General features: G+C 41.9%; 2 protein-coding genes across 4 annotated transcripts in view; both read left to right on the forward strand.

Moving 5' to 3' along the window:
* ITIH5 (inter-alpha-trypsin inhibitor heavy chain 5) overlaps positions 1 to 11,872 on the forward strand; it is a 90,999-nt gene extending 79,127 nt beyond the window's left edge. For 2 of the 3 annotated variants that reach the window (XM_036761273.1, XM_036761275.1), the window contains exons 12-14: positions 4,818 to 4,934; positions 7,525 to 7,902; positions 9,709 to 10,774. In XM_036761273.1, the coding sequence (XP_036617168.1) occupies positions 4,818 to 4,934; positions 7,525 to 7,902; positions 9,709 to 10,007 (794 nt within the window). In that variant the 3' untranslated portion in view covers positions 10,008 to 10,774. Of the gene's footprint in view, positions 1 to 4,817; positions 4,935 to 7,524; positions 7,903 to 9,708; positions 10,775 to 10,885 lie in introns of those variants that run through there. The other variant, XM_036761274.1, reaches the window with a different exon arrangement.
* LOC118851750 (ubiquitin-like protein FUBI) lies at positions 3,576 to 4,010 on the forward strand. The gene has a single exon (XM_036761276.1). The coding sequence runs from the start codon at positions 3,579 to 3,581 to the stop codon at positions 3,987 to 3,989; it is 411 nt and encodes a 136-aa protein (XP_036617171.1). The 5' UTR covers positions 3,576 to 3,578; the 3' UTR covers positions 3,990 to 4,010.
* Positions 11,873 to 19,096: the final 7,224 nt, after the last annotated feature.

A 19,096-nucleotide genomic window follows, 5' to 3' on the forward strand; every position in this document is an offset into this window, starting at 1 on the left:
TCAGTGATGAAATTGGAAACTAGATTGCAAAGGGGTTTAGAAGAGAATGAGAGGAAGTAAATAGTAAGCAGATTTTTTTTTTTGAGTTTAGTTGAGGAGAAGAGAGATGTAGGATGATAACTTACATGGACAGTAGGATCAAGTGATGGTTTTTTTAAAGGTAGAGGAGACAAAGGCTTGCTTGAAGGCAAGAGGTAGGGAGAAATTGAAATTAGAGTGGAGAAGATAGCAGGGGAAATCTACTAGAGATAGAATGGGATCGAGAGAGTATGCAGAGGCCTTGGTCTTGAGTCAGAGAAGGGTCACAACTTCATCAAAGTCTGGAGTGAAGGAGATAGTGGTGGATGATGTCAGGGGAATATGAGATGAGGCAGGTGGGGAAGAGGTAGCCTGTGGGTTTTTGGGTCCACAAATTAAGAGGTTGAGGGGAGAGAGTGTGGGAGGTTTGAGGAGAGAAGAGTAAATTTGGAACAGCTGCTGTGGTCAGTGGAAAGAGAATTGATTAGGGAGGAGCAGAAGGATTACCTTGCTGCGGTGGGGGCCCAGTAAATATTAGATAACATAAATTTGTAGTGGAACTCTGTCAACACAATTTTGAGAGTTCTTCCAGATCCCTTCAGCAGCTTGTGCATAGAAGTGATGGTGGTAGATGGTGGGTATTGTATCTAGTGCTGGTGTTTACAAAGACATGATTGGTGACAAGACAAGAAGGCAAGGGACTTGAGAGTAGAAGATAATGTAGCATTAAGCTGGTTCACTAAGGAGAGAGAGCTGGCTGGCCTCAGAGTCTGGAGCCCTGAGTTTTAAAGGCTCTAGCTTCACCATTGATTGATGTGCCTGTTGGCACGTTACTTCTCTCTGTCTTTTTTCTAATCTGTAAAATAAGGGGATTGGACAAAATGTGCTTTAAGGTTTTTTTTTCCTAGAGCCAACATTCCATGACTTTCTGGATTAGTGCAATCTACACACAGGTCCTCTGGGACAATGATTAACTTAAAAGTCAGGAAGATAGATTCCTCCCCTGCCCACTGCTTATGACCCTCAAAGGGGATGGTGTTCAGGCTCACATTGCTCAGTTAATAGATAACTATTTAGAGGGAACTGAGTAAACGTTGGAATTTGGTATAGGTCTCAGGAAAAAAAGTTAAACTGTAAGACAAGAGACTTATGTAGAGAATGAGTAAGAACTCAATAGCAGAAGAACTTACTTGACCCTGTACTCGAGGATGTAGGGCTCAGATCATGAACCTCTTATTGCAAAATTCAGACTTAAATTGAAGAAAGTAGGGAAAACCATTAGACTGTATAGGTATGACTTAAATAATATCCCTTATGAATATGAAGTGGAAGTGAGGAATAGATTTAAGGGATTAGATCTGGTAGATAAAGGGCCTGAAGAACTATGAACAAAAGTTCAAAATATTGTGCAGGAGCCAGCAGCAAAAACTTCCCAAAGAAAAAGAAGATTAAGAAAGCAAAATGACTGATGAAGCTTTACAAATAGTCAAGGAAAGAAGGAAAGCAAAATGCTAAGGAGAAAGAAATATAGACCCAACTGAATGCAGAATTCCAGAGAATAGCAAGCAGAGATAAGGCTTTCTTAAATGAGCAATGCAAAGAAATGGAAGAAAACAATAGAATGGGAAAGTCAAGGGATCTCTTCAAGAAAATTAGAGATATCAAGGGAACATTTCATGCAAAAAAAATGGCATGATAAAAGACAAAAATGGCAGAGACTTAACAGAAGCAGAAGAGATTAAGAAAAAGTGGCAAGAATACAGAAAAGAACCATACAAAAAAGATCTAACATCACCAATAACCACGGTGACGTGGTTACTGATCTAGAGCCAGATATCCTGGAGATTGAAGTCAAGTGAGCTTTAGGAAGCATTGTTAACGATAAGGCTAGTGGAAGTGATAGAATTCTATCTGTGCTATTTAAAATCCTAAAAGATGATACTGTTAAGTGCTGTACTCAATATGTCAGCAAATTTGGACAACTCAACAGTGGCTGCTGTATTGGAAAAGATCAGTTTACATCCCAATCCTAAAGAGGGGCAATGCCAAGGAATTTCTTTCCATTTTTAAAAAAAATTAATTATTTTTAGTTTTCAACATTCACTTCCTTAATATTTTGAGTTTCAAATTTTCTCCACCTCCCTTTCCTTCCCCATCCCCAAGGACAGCATGCAATCTAATATAGGCTCTACTTATGCATTCATATTAAACATATTTTCACATTAGTCATGATGTAAAGAAGAATTAGAACTAATGGAAAGAACCACAAGAAAGAAGAAACAAAACAAAAGAACAAAAGAAAAGGAGAGCAAATACTATGCTTCCATCTGCATTCAGATTCCAAAGTTTTTTTCTCCAGAAGTGGATAGCATTTTCCATTGTGAGTCTTTTGGAGTTATCTTAGACCCTTACATTGCTGAGAAGAGGTAAGTCTAACAAACTTAGTCATTGCAAAATGAGGCTATTACTGTGTACAATGTCCTCCTGGTTCTGCTCATTTCACTCAGCATCAGTTCATGTAAGTCTTTCCAGGTTTTTCTGAAGTAATGCCAAGGAATTTTCAAATTACTGGACAACTAACTGTACTCCCTTCACATGTGGGCAAGGTTATGTTTAATATTCTGCAAGCTAGGCTTGGTCTGTGGAATCACGAAGAGTTAGACATGACTGAACAACTGAACAAACAATAACACAAAGATGTACTTGAAAAGCAGTGTGGTGTGGTGGATGGAGAGTTGGTCCTGGGAGTCAAGAAGACCTGGGTTCAAGTTATACTTTTGATACATTTTGGCTGAGTGCCTCTGGGCAAGTCACTTAACCTCTCAGTGGCAACTGGCAATTCTTTCCATCATAGAGCAGGTGTTGGTAAAGGGAGTTTTCTCATTGGGAATTTCCTTTGTCAATGAAATCACAGGTCTGGTTCTAAACAAAATAGCTCACTTTAAGGTTTACAAAGACGTTTACAAATATTATCTCATTTCATCCTCACAATAACCCTGTGAGAGAGATGTTACTATTATCCTCATTTTACCAGTAAGAAAACTGAAGCAGAGAGAGGTTGAGCTGCCCGGAGTCACATAGCTAGTAAGAGTCTGAGGCAGGATTTGAACTTGGGTCTTCCTGACTCCAAGTCTAGCATTCTGTCCACCATGCCACCTAGATGCATAGTTGACACTTCTATCAATCGTGTTTTAAGGTTTATAAAGCACTTCTCATACTTTATTGCACTTGACCTTCACAGTTCCCTGAAGTGGATAATGCAAGGTTTATTTTCCCCATTTTTACATGAGAATAACAAGCTAGCATTTATATAGCACTTTGAGATTTGCAAAGTACTTTACAATTATCTTATTTTATCCTCACAACAACTCAGGGAGGTAGGTGTTGTGATCATCCCCATTTTACAGAAGAGGAAACTAAGGCAGATAGTGTTTAAGTGACTTGCCCACCATCACACAGCTTGCAAGTATCTAAAAGCAGATCACAGAGGTTAAAAGTCAGACAGCTGGTCTCCATCTTCACCGCGGCGGAAGCAGGACGAGCGTGCCCGGGTCGCCACCATGCAGCTGTTTGTTCGCGCGCAGGCTCTGCACACCCTCGAGGTGACCGGGCAGGAGACCATCGCCCAGATCAAGGCCCATGTGGCGTCTCTGGAGGGCATCGCCCCCGAGGATCAGGTCCTGCTTCTAGGTGGCTCCCCGCTGAAGGATGAAGCGGTCTTGGGGCAGTGCGGGGTGGAGCCCCTGTCCACCCTGGAAGTGGCTGGCCGCATGCTAGGAGGTAAAGTCCATGGCTCTCTGGCCCGAGCTGGAAAAGTGCGGGGTCAGACTCCCAAGGTGGCCAAGCAGGAGAAGGAGAAGAAGAAGAAGAAGAAGACTGGGCGTGCTAAGAGGAGGATGCAGTACAACTGTCGCTTTGTCAACGTAGTGCCCACCTTTGGAAAGAAGAAGGGTCCCAATGCCAACTCCTAATCCCCTGGTACTTTCCCTAATAAAGCCACTACGACTCTAAAAAAAAAAAGTCAGACAGCTAGGATGGGGGAGAACTGGGATCCAAACCCATGTCTCCTAATTCCAAGTCCAATCAAAAAGGCTATATTTAGAGCTGGAAGGGAAATCAGAAGCCATTTAGTCTAAACCCCATCATTTTACAGATGAAGAAATGGAGGTTCAGAAAGACTGAATGGTTTTCCCAAAGTTACCTATGTTAGGCAATAAGTGACAAGGGTAGGATTTGAACCTAGGTCCTCTAACTCAAAAGCTGGCTTGGGGGTGGGCAGGTATTCAGTAGCACTTTTATTTAAAACAAGAAATATATGTTAATATCTGTTTTAACCTACAATGTCTTTCTTTCACTCTCCCCCTTTTCTTCCTTCCCTCCCCTCCTCTTCCTTCCCCTCCCCTCCCCTCTCCTCTCTTCTCCCTGTGACCATTGGAAGTGAAATCAGAAAGAAAATTAGAAAACCCTACTGAAAAAGAATAGGCAACTAGATGACTCAGCGTATATAGAATGTTGTGCCTGAGGTCACATTTGACCTCAGACACTCACTAGCCATGTGACCCTGGGCAAGTTACAACCTCTGTTTGTCTTAGCCCACTGGAGAAGGAAACAGCAAACCACTCCAATATCTCTGCCAAGAAAACCCTGCGGACACAAGGCTCATGAAGAGTAAGACACGACTGAACAACTGCAAAAGAAGCAGGGTATAGGGACCTGCTTGCCTCCATCCCACAGCCTTCTCTTACACAGTCAAACTCAATACTGGGCTTAAGCTTTCTTCTCTTTTCTTACTCTGTTAGCGGATGGCGACCCTCATTTTGTGGTGGACTTTCCCTTGAGCAAGCTCACTGTCTGTTTTAACATCGATGGGAACCCCGGGGACATTCTCAGACTCGTCTCTGATCACAGGGACTCTGGTAAGCTCCCTCCTGGCTCGTGGAATTAAATGAAAGGGAAGGTTGAGGGACTTGGGCACTCTACCATCACTGATGGGATCCAGTTATCTACCCCCTGCCATTTACAGAGGACAAGAAGTTAAAGAGCCTGGAGTTCCATCCGCAATTATATCTTCCTCTGTGTGAATTCAGTGTTATAGCATGAGGCATATAATTTCACCGCTTTATGCCTCGTTTCTTTAAAAAAATCATTTTTATTATATGTAACAATCATCAGCAAACACAAACATTGAAATATGCAAAAACAAACAAGAAAGAGGATTACGCAGGAAATTGTGAACTTCCGAATATAGTTTTTTGTAATGTAATGTAAAGGTTTTGTTTTGTTTTGTTTTTTAAGGAGAGCAGTGTCAGCATGGTGTAATGGATAGAGAGCTGACTTTAAAGCCAGAAAGAGCTGGGTTCAAACTTTGCCTCTGACACAAAGTGGCTGTGTGACCCTGGGCTGGTCACTTCTCAGTGCTCAGATTAATGGTGGCAAACTCAAAAATAAATAGGGGCCACACATAACAATCCTTCTGGGTGTCTGTTGATTTAGAAAAACACATATTAACATTGAGTTTTATTGTATTTTATTTATATTTATTATATATTATATAAATATCAATATTTCCCAATTGTTTAGTAGTTTTTCAGTCCTGTCTGACTCTTTGTGACCCTATCTGGGGTTTTCGTGGCAAAGATACTAGAGTAGTTTGCCATTTCCTTCTCCAGCTCATTTTACAGGTGAGTAAACTGAGGCAAACAGGGTTAAGTGAGTTGCCCAGGATGACATAGCTAGTATGTGCCTGAAGTCACATTTGAACTCAAGTCTTCCTGACTCTATGCCTATCCATTGTATCATCTAACTACCTTGTCTTAACTATCCTAAGGACCAAATCCTGACTTAATTCCAAGATCAAATAACTCAGCAGAGACCTTAGAAGCCAAGTTAGGCCCTTCTCCTAAAGCCCCAGGAAAATTGGCAGTATTTATGTGGTTTCTTTAGATCATTGGTTCTGCTTGCTATCTATGGAATGACAATGCTTTCCTGACTGGAAACTCACATAGAGAAATCTCAAAACATAACTGATAAAATGCTCAATTAGGTTCAGCAGAGACTGGCATCCCTTTTCCTTCTGTCTTTGTTTTCCTGACCCCAGCAATGAGAGATTTCAATTTAATTTTTAAAAAACCACAACTTTTCTTAATCCCTAACATATGCAAGGTACTTTCTTGTAATGCAAAGGAAAAAAAAATACTGATCCCTATCATCAAGGAGCCTACATTCAGTGATGCGAATAAAACATTAACACAGATAAATAAAGATAGGGAATTTGAAGAGGGAGAGAACCCTCCACAGCTAGGGAGTGCCAGAAAAGGCTTCATGGAGGAGGTGGCACCTTAGTTGTCATCCCTTGGAATGGGATTAACAGGAGGATTAATTAGCGAGAATGAGACTCTATTATACGGCAGTAACCTCTGATGACGTATTACCATCTGCCAGGGAAAACAATCCATTTTGGTTTGTATTGTATTAGACCTTGCTGTTAGACATTAGACATAATTGTATTGTATTAGACATTAAGATATTTTGTATGAGGCCACCATTTGTATGATATTCAGCCAACAGTATGAAAATCCACATCTTTGTTTGAGATAACTTCATTAAGTCTTAGGATATAGCATTGGAAGGGGATCTCAGAAGTTATTTGGACCAGCCTCCTTATTTTTCAGATGAGGAAACTGAGGCCCAGGGAGCTCAAGTGATCTGTCCATAGTCACACAGGAAGTAGAGGCAAGATTCAATCCAAGGTTTTCTCACTCCAAATCCAATGCTTATCTTGCTACGTAACACCCCCTCTTGAAAAATATCAATATCTTTTGTTTTTATATCACCTTCATTTCAAAATATATCCCTCCCTTCCACAGATAGCTGTCCCTTTTAACAGACATAAGGAGAGAGAAAAAAAAGCATTTTACAAAACCAACCAACACTTTAGCTGAATCTGACAGTGTATAAAATGATTCATACCCATTGTCTCCCTTCTCTCCAATGAATTGAGGGAAATACCTCTTCTCAACTCTTCTCCTCTTGGCTGTTATGACTACTCACCATTCAAGTTTGCTTGTTGTTCTTTCCACTTATCTGGTAGCCATTTGTAGATTATTTTCCTGGTTCCATTTACTTTGCTTTGCATCTGTTCGTATCAGTCTTTCCATCCATGCCCACTCTTTGAAAGCTGTAGTGGTGACATCCTAAGATATCTAGTTAGGGATACAGCAAGTGAAAGATCCTGACTGGAAACACAGGACACCCTATCAATCCTTGAGTCATTGGGAAAGAGGTGGAATGGGATCCAAGGAGCTAAGGGCAAGAGCCCCAAGGCCTTGTCAATGTCTAGTCACCACCAGGTGGTTGTTGATGGCCAATTGTCAGTAGAATACTGACTGTTCTGTTCACAGGCAAAAGGATCGTGTATTGGTATCTTTATGGTAGTGGTTTTGGCTTCTTTGAGAATGGAATAGTTCACCTAACCACTGTTTTGTTTTTCCTTCCCCGCTTCATAAGGTATCACAGTGAATGGAGAATTAATAGGGGCCCCAGCTCCTCCAAATGGTCACAAGAAGTATCGGACTTACTTCCGAACCATCACTATCCTCATCAATAAGCCAGAGAGATCGTACTTGGAAATCACACCTAACAGGATTGTCTTGGATGGTGGGGACAGGTTGGTCCTCCCTTGCAGTCAGAGTGTAGTAGTGGGGAGCTGGGGACTGGAGTTGTCTGTCTCTGCCAACGCTAACATCACAGTGACCATCCAGGGCACAATTACTTTTGTTATCCTTATTCACCTCTACAAAAATCCAGCTCCTTACCAGCGAAACCATCTTGGCTTCTACATCTCCAATAGCAAAGGACTGTCAGCCAAAAGTCATGGACTTTTAGGTAAGGGATGTGTGTGTGTGTGTGTGTGTGTGGCCTGTGCTTCCCTTCTATTTATACTGTTTCAGGAGGCAAATAATTAAATTTTTTAACTTGAGGTTGATGCTGCTGACATTTCTTTCTCTTCTCCTATCCCTTCTCCCTTCTTGTCTTTCTCTCTTCTCCCTTCCCCTCTTCTTTCTCCTTCCTTCCCATCTCCTTTCCTCTCCTCCTTCCCCTCCCTCCCCTCTCCTTACTTCCAGTTCCTCTCTCTTCCCTCCTCCTTTCATTTAATTGGTATAGGGAACTCCTTGTGAGGAAATATTCTCCACTAAGGTAGAAGGAGCTACAATTTATAGTCTTAGAAGAATTGCCTGAGAAGTTAAATGACTTACCTATGGTCACACAGTCATTACATGTCAGAGGCAAGACTTGAACCTAGGTCTTCCTGTCTATAAGACCAGCTTTCTCTCCGCTAGGTGGAGAGGCATTAGGCATGGAGTGAGAAAACCTGAGTTCAAATCCAGCCTTAGGCACTTACAAGCAGTGTGACCCCGGGCAAATTATTTAACCTCTTTCTGCCTGACTTTAGTTTCCTCAGGTGTAAAATGGGGATAATTACAGCACCTACCTCCCAGGGTTCTTGTGAGGGTCAAATGTGATAATATTTGTAAAGCATTCAACACAGTGCCTGGCATATAGTAAGAGCTTAATAAATGCTTGTTCCTTTCCCTCACCTCCCACCATGCTGCCTGGCTCTAGTTTCATTAGTTATTGAAAATTTAATACAAATACTTTCATATAACATAATATATGTAAGCGTGGATTCCCGTCTAGACATCCATAAAGACTTTCTGGGAATGGGAGGAGACTGTAGAACCCAATGCATCCTGGGAACTACAAGAAAGTAAAAGGTTCTGTTTTCACACTTCTTCTTAGAGTGGCATTAATGAAGTTCAAGCCATTTTAGGTTCCTTTGATGTAAATCCCCTGTGTTCTTAGGAGCAGCACTAGCAGAACTGCTCTTGCTTCATTGCTAACCATACCAGTTCCCATAGCTCTCTTGCCCCAGATTAACTGCAAGACATTGCACCAGAGCTAGGTTTAGAAGGCAGGATTTCCTGGTATTTGAACCTGAGCATTTGAGCAAGGTCTTGTCTATCAAGAATGAGTTCTGTTGTAGGTTGGGGTCTATAACCCCACTTTGATTGGAGGAACTCTGATTATGAATAACAAAGTGAATGATTGCCTCCTGTTTCTCACCTTCATACCTCTTGCACACACATTCTGCATAGCTGGGACTAGGTTATCAAAAAGACCTAATCCTACTTCCCTGTCACCCCTGACTCATTCTCTCTTTGCTTAGGCAACAGTGGCAGGGTTGGTAGATCTCCATGGAGCTGATCTGGAAAATTTCCAATGTTAAGGTAATAGGCAATAGCCTATTACAAAACAGCCTCCTAACGTGGAGGGAAAAGAAGACTTCTGGGAGGAGTCAAAGGACCTTAGAAGACATGAGTTGCACCTCTTCATTTTACAGATGGGAAAACTGAGGCATAGAGCTGTTAAGTGATTTGTTCAGGGTCACATAGCTAGCAAGGATCTGAGACAGGGTTTGAATCCTGGTTTTCTAGCTCCAGGTCCACTAACCAGTCCACTAGCCCACCTTGCCTCTTTAGACTGTGGTCATCTTAAAGTTTCCCACTGAGGTCATACCATTCTCCTTTGCGAACTGCAGTAAGTGTTCAGTTAACCCAAACTGGAGCCAAATGTAATCACATCTATGCTAACTGGGTTTGACCCATATTTGGTTCTTTTTTCCCTCTGTAGGTCAATTCCTGAACCAGGAGCCCAAGCTAATAAAAGAGCCAGTTGGCTCAGGCTCCAACCAGAACCATACTGAGCCTTCAGTCTCGCAGGCAGACCTAAGCTCTGAGACCATTCTAAAAGTGAAAGAGCACCGGGTTCCAGTGGTCTGGAAACAGAGGAAGATCTACAATGGACAAGAGCAGATAGACTGCTGGTTTGCCAGAAATTCGGCCAAGCTCATTGATGGAGAGTACAAGGATTACTTAGCCTCCCATCCCTTCGACACAGAGACCACTTTTGGAGTAGGAACATCCCAATGACTGTAGGACATGCCAGCCCTGGATATGAGAACACATGGTAGGGGAATGATCTTTGAAGCTATCCTAATGTATGCAGCTCTTCATCCCTGAGCAAACAGCTACTCTCTACAAATGTCAAGCTGGCCAAAGGGTAGGGAGGGGAGGCTTGGGTGAAGAAGTCATTTCCTTCCTTCTTTTCTCTTCTTGCCTTTTCCTTTCCTACCCCCAGGGGAGAAAGAGATGACAGAACTAAATGGAAGAAGCAGGTGAAACCATGACATTGCTCTAACCTGGCACCACTATTCTTCCATGTATCTCTACCCCTGCCACACATTAACCAACTCCTTTGTGATGCAGGCTGGTTGACTTGAGACCTTGCCTTCGATGTGGAAATGGCCTGCCACGGTCAGCAACTTTGCCTTTTGCCTCACTCTGTTCAATGCTTGGCTCTTATTTGTAAAACTTCTAAGACCTCCTGATGCATGGCTAGCTCCTTACATGGGAGGGCACCTCTAGCATGTCTGTGGTTATAGCCCATGGGTTTGATAATGGCCAACAACTCTATTATTCCTTAAGAAAGTTTCCTCTGTGGTGTTAGCTCAACTTTTTAAAAATTGGCTTTTTTTTTGTTCTCTATAGGAATTGATACCAGATCAATCCCTCTGCACCTAAAATCTTATTAGCTGGATTTGTAAATAACTGGACTTTGTTTATTGATATTTTCCTATTTATTTAGTTATGCCAAGTCTGTAAAGGAGGGAAAATAACAAACATCATGTGTATTTGAACTAGTCTGCTTGGAATGCTGAGAATCTTGCCAGCTGTGTGTTAAGTCACTTACAAAGCCCTAGGAAATCTCTAGTTTACTCTAATAGATTCTGGATGATTTTTTTTTCCAGTGAAAGGTTCTTCAGGAGATGATGAACTGAATTGTCCCAAGTGGAATTGGGGTGTGGCTGGGGAAGGGGCCGGCTTGGATTCAGAGCATGACTCTGGCCTTTGAGCTAGCTGTAGAGGATTAACTTGCACGTTCTCAGGAAGAGGAGAGCACACACTTACCAAACCTGAAAAGAATGCCAGCATCTCAGAGTTACACAGGCCAAGGAGTCAGAAATCATGATGTGAGGGAAGAAGTTCGATTGTTTTCAGACCTTGATCAAACCTGTGTCACAAATAGAAGAGGGAAGGGTACAGCTGCAGGGAGCTGCGAGTGGAAATAAAACCTGTGAATATTGCCCATTTAATTTTTGAACACCTCATCTGAAGCCAAATTGCATTATTAAGGGGGAACGAGCCTGATGGTAGAAAGGAAGCTTTATCATTACTCTTTTCCAAATATCTCTCCACCTTTGCTCTTCTGTTCATCATACTGTCTTTTAAGTGAAACAAGCCTACATCAGATCTAGTGAGGAAGGTTGTCTGGGAAGTAGACAGATGCTGGGTGTATGGAGCCAAACACAAGAGGGGTGCCAGAAATTTTCAGCCAAAGAAATATTTTCTTTTGACGAGGGCTCTATTAGAAGGCCAAGTGTTAACCTCAGGAGAGGTTCCTTATGTTAGGAGCATGGCCAAACTAGCCCTTGCATGAAATATGAAAACAGCCCTAGCATTTGGGGAGAAATCAGAATTAAGAAAATTGTTTGCCGAGTTTGCCTTCTCTTGAGAAACATCAGGAATAGCCAAATGTCACCCACGTGGTGCAGTCAGATCCAGACAGCTTCAAGGGAAGTAGCTTAGGTCACTTTTACTATCTAATTTCTCTAATTTGTCTTAAATCATCCACCTCTGTCCTCAACAACAGATGGCCAGGAACTGATCTCCTGAGTTCAGTTATATCTATCCCTTATCCTGCTATTCCATTTGTTCTCTCTCTCTCTCTCTCTCTCTCTCTCTCTCTCCCCCCCTCTCTCTCTCTCCCCCTCTCTCTCTCCCCCCACCTCTCTCCCTCTCTCTCCCTCTCTCTCTTTCTTTCTCTCTCTCTCTCTTCCCCCCTCCAACTCCTGTCCCCTTTCTCTTTCCCTCAGTACTCTCTCAAAATAGGTTCTTGCTCTGAGACAATAGGCTCAGAGACAACCAGTCTAGATGGCAAGGAGATTGTTATACACTTTGGCACTCACAGAGAGAGGGGAGTAGCATGAGCCAGCACCAAAACATAACTGGGCAGGCTCTTGATGGTTCTTTTCTCTTACTTTACATGTTAGTGCCCAAAGTGGGCAGATATAGCTGAGTAGAACCCAGCCCATTTTAAGTATTCAACAAAATTCAGAATGAGGATTTTCAATCAAAAGAAAGACTTCCTTACTGTAAGAGTCTTTAAAGGTGGAAACAGGCAATCATTTTATGACCATTTTCCCTCAAGGTGGCTTTTCATCTCAGTTCATTTGTCTATGCCCTTACTAGATCTCCCAGAGGTAGCAGTAGTGGAGAGAACTTACTTTTAAGCCAGGAAATACTAAGCTTGAGGTCCCCTCTGGCACATAAAGACTGTGTGACCTTTGGCAAATCACTTAACCTCGCCCTCCTTTAGGCAGCTCTCAGACTATAAATTGCATAAAGGTGCTGACCTGCAATGGTAGAGGGAATTCCCTCATCCTGGAAACTAGAAACCACAAACCCAGGCCTTATCTCTTAGACTCTACGAGTAGAATAGGAAGTTAATGGAAGGCTTTGGGCAAGGGAGTTTAGGGATCCATTTTCAGAGGAAGAGGAAGGAGGAGCAGCCAAATCCTTAAGATTCTGGTGATGATGGAACAGAAACATTAGAACTCAGCCCTCCTTACTCCTCCTTGCCCTCTTTTGAAGGGCTTAGAACAACACTACCCCCATTCCTCACACCCCTCATTCTGCTTCAGGACAGCCTTCTTCCTTGGTCGAAAAAGCAACCATCTGCTGGGTTTTTGCAATGCTTCCTTAAGATTTGTTTTAAATGACTGCTCCCCAGAGGTCCCTGATTTTCTTTCCTTACATCTTTGTACCTTTGGCATACCTGGACTTAAGACAGAGGTGAAGTACTCATTAGTGGATCTTCCTTTTGGAACTTTGGGAATGAGTGGGATATCCAATTGGCTTTGATCAGAAATGTACTCTAATTTTCTAATCTTACTACCTCTCTTCAAGGGTCTAAAAAGGGATGTGTACAAAGATGATTTCCCTGGCCCACTTGGTGCTCTTAAGAACTAGATTTAGAGTTAGACCACCTGGGTTGAAATTCTAAGGATGTCCCACTACTATGTGACCTTGGGCAAGTACCTAATCTTTTTTTGTGCCTCAGTTTGCCCCCCTGTAAAATAAGGGGATGGGCCAGATGATTTCTAAGTTCATTTCCAGCTCTAAAAGGCTATTGTTGTAATAGGGTTAAGGATCTGCAGTAATCTCTTTGCCCTCTTTTATTCGATTTTTTTTCACGCACACTGACATACCTTTGGGAAAAGCTGGCTAGAGGTCTGGATGCACTCTGCGACTGGAAAGTTAAACTAGCCAATAGGATTTGACCAATGACCTTAGCCTGGCTCATACCATACTTCAAACAATTATAAGCATTTATTAAGCACCTACTTACCATGCAACATAGGCACTGGGCATATAAAAACCCTAATGAAATCATCCCTGCTATCAATGAGGAGTGACATTTTTTTAGAGGAAAAGGTATACCCAAACTAAATGATTAACTAGACCACATACCTATTACCAGAAGTGAAACTACTAAGAGCTCTCCCTGTTACTGGGAATATTCTGATGTCACCAAAAGTTCATGTTCAGCCTTTGATGCTTATGGTAAGTTAGGAAGGAAGAGTGAAGGGTACTGCTGTGTGAATTCAGTGAACTTGACCACACTCTCTCAGGTCTCCTGGAGGCACCTTCTGGTATTCTACAGTGGGGCTGTTCCCTGGCAAAGGGTTTCTTTCCTTTTGTGCTTTTCTTATTAGGCAGTTCTGGATAAAGGCTTGTGCATGCACTCAGTGCATGAGGATATTAAGGACTAATTAATATATTAATTAATATAATTAATCACTTTAGGATCTTAAAGCTTTTTTTTATTGATATCTATACCTACATCTATAGCTATACCTAAATATGTTTTCCTCCCTTCTCCGGTAAGACATCCTTCACAACAAACCAGCAAACAAAGAAATAAACAAAGAAAAAAGAAGAAAAAAAATCAGTTCTGTAAAACTAATCAACCCAACATTTGACTGTGGCAGTAAACACGGTGTTCTATATCTATAGCTCCTCGCCTCGATAAAGAAGAGAGGAAAGCACATTGTTTCAACTCTTCTTCCAGAATAATTCTGGTCATTATAGCTGTGCAGAATTCAATTTCTTACTTTTTTGTGTTGGGGGTGGGGCGGGGTGGATTTTGCAATCTTAAGGTAACAGACAAGGGAAAGTGGCTCATGTAAAAGTCTGAAACTTATAGTCTCCTTCTCATTCATGGGATGGTTCCAAGGAGAAGACTATGGACAATTCAGTGAGGTGCTGGAATACTCATTAGAACAAAAGTCAACTCCATTACAATTGTGTGCTATCTTTTTAACCTATAAAATAAACATATGCTAAATGACTTTGAGAATATTTTTCCCCCCTTAACACAAGGAAGCTTCAGTCTACAGCTTAGGGCCAACTCAGCAATTGGCAAATGTTGACAGTGATGATGGTAAGAGCAGTAAGTGTCATTCAAGGAAAAGCTGGGTGTGGTAAAAGGCTTAGGGCTGAAGGGAGAGGCACAAAGTATGTGAGGACTCAGAAAGATCAAATGCCTTGTGCTCCCTAGAGATAAAACTTAAACCATTTCCAGCTGTGTGACCTTTCAGGAATCCACTACCTGAATCTTAGAGAGAAATCAGCTCAGGACATTAGCTTTCCAAACCCAAATGTGACCTGCAAAATGACTTCAGTCTTACAGGTGCTAGGGTGATGATGGAAAGAGCAATGGCCCTCCAGTCAGAGAACCAGAATTCATATCCTGCTTCTGATGCTCACTACATGTGTGACCTGGGGGAAGTCACTTGGTTTCCTTGGGCCTCAGTTTCCTCATCTGTAAAATGAGGGGGGTGGATTTAATGGCCTCTGGTGTTCCTTCTGGTTCTAGCTCTTGAGAGCTGGTGATACATGTTGATTAATGTGGAGTTGGAATTGGCTTTCCTTAGCTGCTTCCAGGAATACTTGTTAGTCTGAATTGAATAGTGTATCCTGATGGGTAAATTAGGTGACTGCTAGCCCAATTTACTTCACATTTATCAAATAAAATGTGCCTTCTGGCTAAGCTGAGTCATGAATAATGTAAGCCTCTTCTTTCTCAAAGGCTTCCTAAGGGGAATTTTAAGTCACTCTGGGTGAGTATGCTCAATTCCACAGCACTGTGATTAAAAGAAGATGGAACCCCTGCAGCAAGCAAAGACACAGCTGAACAGACATGTGACAGTTTTACTTCAAATGTTTATTACAATCCATAAAAAGCAAATAAAAATAATAAAAGGGCATTTTTAGAAAGTCAATTACAGTATGATAGTTAAGATTTACAAGAGGGATATTTTATTTTTTAAAAAGAGGTTGATGCTGACACTAAAAATCATATCTTAATATAGCTTGGTATTTTTTAGGGGGTATACTTTTTTTAGGGGACTAATACTCGTTTTTTAAGGGAAGGAAGAGTATAGAAGAACTCCTCCACCATTCCAGCAAAAAAGTGCTGCCTTGGGGTCCAAATTCTGCCACCCATTATTGGATGGGTTTGAAACATATGAAAGCCAACAGGCAGACTAAATTGGTGTCATTGGTGTCATATTGAAATAATAAAATGATCGTGCCAAGCAGCATGATTACAGCCTCTCCATGTTAGCCTTTCAAAAAGTCATCAAGTGCAAATGAGCAGCTCTTAGTTCTGCTGTCTCGTGGGCAATTTATTGCCTTCCTTACCATAACTTCTGTCACATTCTCATTCCACTTACAAGCATTGATCATCCAAATCCCCCCAATAAATCTTCCACTTGTTTTCCTGCATCTCAAAGGTATCTATCTTAGGATCATAGAATTAGAGCTGGAAGGGGCCATAGAGGCTGTGGAATTCAACTTCCTCATTTTGTAGATAGGGAAACTGAGGCACAGAGCATTTATATGACTACCCCAGGTCACATAGCTGGTAAATATCCGAGGCAAGAGCTGAACTCAAGTCTTACAGACTCCAAGTCCATTGATCTCTAAGTCAGGCTGCCTCAGTTTCGGCTGACATTTTCCTTGCTTGTATCAAAGATGGTTTTGCCACTTTTTTTGGCTGTCCTCTGAGCATGCGTCTCTTCTCACTGGTATTTAGTGGTCCTTCTGGGTCTCATTTTCAAATCAATTTGACAAATATTAAACACCTGCCGTGCTCAAAGGACTGCACCAGGCACTGGGGACACAAAAACAAAAAGTAAAAAATACAGTCCCTGCTTCAAGGAGCTAATGAGGAGCACAGGATGTAAACAACAGGAAAAAAAATAGCAGAGGTGAGGACAATTAAAGGGATCAGGGAAACTTCCTGAAGGAGGGGGTCCTAAGCTGAGCCTTGAAGGATGACAAGGGTTGTAAGAGACCAGGAAGGAGATTGAACCACATCAAACTCAGACCTCAGCATCACTTAAAAAGAATTAAAACAAATTTAATGAGACCTAGCTGGGGCGGGGGGCAAGGTATTAAAAAGTAAATAAGCGTAAAACTGATATCAAGAACTAAAACAAAGCCAGCTAACTTAGGGCATGTATAGTGCAGAGTTTGAACTGTAATATCTGTACAGTCAGATAATGTACTAAAGATTCCTTCTCACCTATTTGTAGAGCGGTTAATCCCCAAGGCAGATGTTTTCTTAAGGGGGGTTGGAAATCAATGAAGAAAGCACAAATAGGAAAGTAGGCAGGCAAATTAAAGTTTCTGAAATTGGCAATCAACATATACCACCTAGAATAAAATTATTCTCCATAGCATTGTTTTATACGCAGTGCTATAAGAATCAATAGCTATTTTGTGTATCCATAAGGGACATTCAAAAGGGAGACACTCTTCAAACGTGCACGAGTCTTTTCTATCCTGGTACAATTTTTCACGTAATTGTGCTGCTCCTGAAGTTACCATCCTATTCCTCTTCTCGCATTTACAGTTATATTTGTTTTTAAAATAGACATGTTTTGTTTTTATGTTACAAATGTGTTCAGATTGTCCCTACCCTGTAAGAGCTCTCTTGTAACAAAGTTAAAGAATTAAACAAAGCTGATAATACAATGACTTCATCTGAAAATGTATGCACTATTCCATACCTGTAGCCCCCACCACCACCCTCCCCCACATCAACAAAAAGAAAAAAAATTAATTCTTTGTTAAAAATATTCATGGTTAAGCAATTTGTTACACTGTCATACTTTTGTGGTCCAGTACCCCAAGCCCTGGGCCTAAATGGGCTGGATTCAATCTTTGATTTGCTTCATCCCCACCTGGAGTTTCTTCTGGGAAATCTCATAATAAAGCTCTAATTTAGCTCATATGCAGGTCTCCATAGCCATGGGTAAAAGGTGCCCCGCTCCTGTACAAGTTATATTGATTACAGGATAGTCTTTCTCTAGCTGCACAATTTAGAAAACACACGAAGGACTCATTATAAACAATTGATATAGTTCTCCTGTGTCTCTGGTGGGTTCTACCTTCTCCCCAGAACCCTAAATTGTCCCCCAAGATTCATGGTGACACCCTGTGATTTAGACTTCCCTAGGAGGAGAAATTAACATGGGGTAGTTTTGAAGGCAATGCCTGACATTCCATGAATCCCAGGTTCACTCCAGGAAAGCCTATTGGCTCATAGAACTACCCACAACGGCTTGGACCATCCCTGGATGTAAGGTGTTCCTGGAAAGGCCACTTCCTTTCCATTAGATTTGCCTAAATCTGTCCAAATGACTCACAGTAGTAACAGAGCGCAAAGTTGAGGGATGTTTTTGCTCCCCCATATCATGCATAGCTCACTCCCTTGCTCCTCCAGCTCCAGGGGTGATCTACAGTTGAGTGATGTCAAACTCTAATAGAAATGGATTCCTGTGGGCTGCATGTTGACTTAAAAAACCACAAATTAACATTATGTTTGTTGTATCGTATTTTTATTAATTTTGTTAAAACTTTCTTAATTATACTTTAATCTAGTTCAGTGCATGAACTCAGGAGTTTTGCTGGTCACTTGCTACTGTCAGTCAACCTCAAACTCGACACCTCTAAACAGAGTTCTCATCTCCCCAAGAAGCTAGCACTATTCACAAAGTCCCTCTTTTACTGGAGGGCTGCTTTCCAGTATTCTATTCTCTCCACAAAGCTCTATTGGCACTCCCACATCTCTGTAGAAGCCTGGGTTACAGAGCTCTCAAACTTAGGGTGGCTAGAAAGGCAATCCTAAGATTAGTGTGGCTTAGACACCCTCCCTTCTCTCTCTGGGAAATCAAATTACCAAATCCTCTAGGAATTTAACATTGCACAGGAAATACCCCTCTTCCATCCCAGAAACTGGGCCTCAAACCCTCTCTCACTTGGCCACCTGGTTCTACTCTCCTGGAGCCACATGGTTGGGAGCATATATAGTTGGTCCCTCCCTCTGCTTCACCATGGGGACTCTCCAGGCACTCAAGATCCAGAAATTCTTGCTATTTATTATACCACTTTCCCCAGTTATTGCTCCACTGGGAGTGGGGGATAGGGAGTGGGAGAGTAGGTCCCAGAGTAGGGGGCAGGTATTCAGGTATCATCGCCTCTTCTCCCTGCCTCACCAAAGTCAACTTTCAGGTCTTTTGTCTCAGCCTTTTTTCTGGATTTCTCCAAAAAAGAAGCTGACTATAACTCACCCTCTTTTTTTGTAGGCCCAGAAAAAACAGGTGGGCCCAAACCAGAGTAATCTAAGTCCAACTAATTCCTAGTTGATGACACTCCCAGAAGTGTCCTCATACTCACTCAGGTGTTACTTGGGAAACCTTAGTAAGTGTTGCTTGTCTGCTCAACATGTTGTCAATGAGCATGTCTACACCCACCACAGCAATACATTATTGAAGAATCCAAGCCTCCCCACCCTATCTGCCCATCAAATTGCTCAGGCTACTGGAGTG

This window comes from Trichosurus vulpecula, chromosome 5 (genome assembly GCF_011100635.1).
Source record: "Trichosurus vulpecula isolate mTriVul1 chromosome 5, mTriVul1.pri, whole genome shotgun sequence".
Lineage (NCBI taxonomy): Eukaryota > Metazoa > Chordata > Mammalia > Diprotodontia > Phalangeridae > Trichosurus > Trichosurus vulpecula.

Bases quoted from the DNA above. Each gene is read 5' to 3' on its own strand.
- LOC118851750 (XM_036761276.1), top strand. From the start codon at position 3,579: ATGCAGCTGTTTGTTCGCGCGCAGGCTCTGCACACCCTCGAGGTGACC.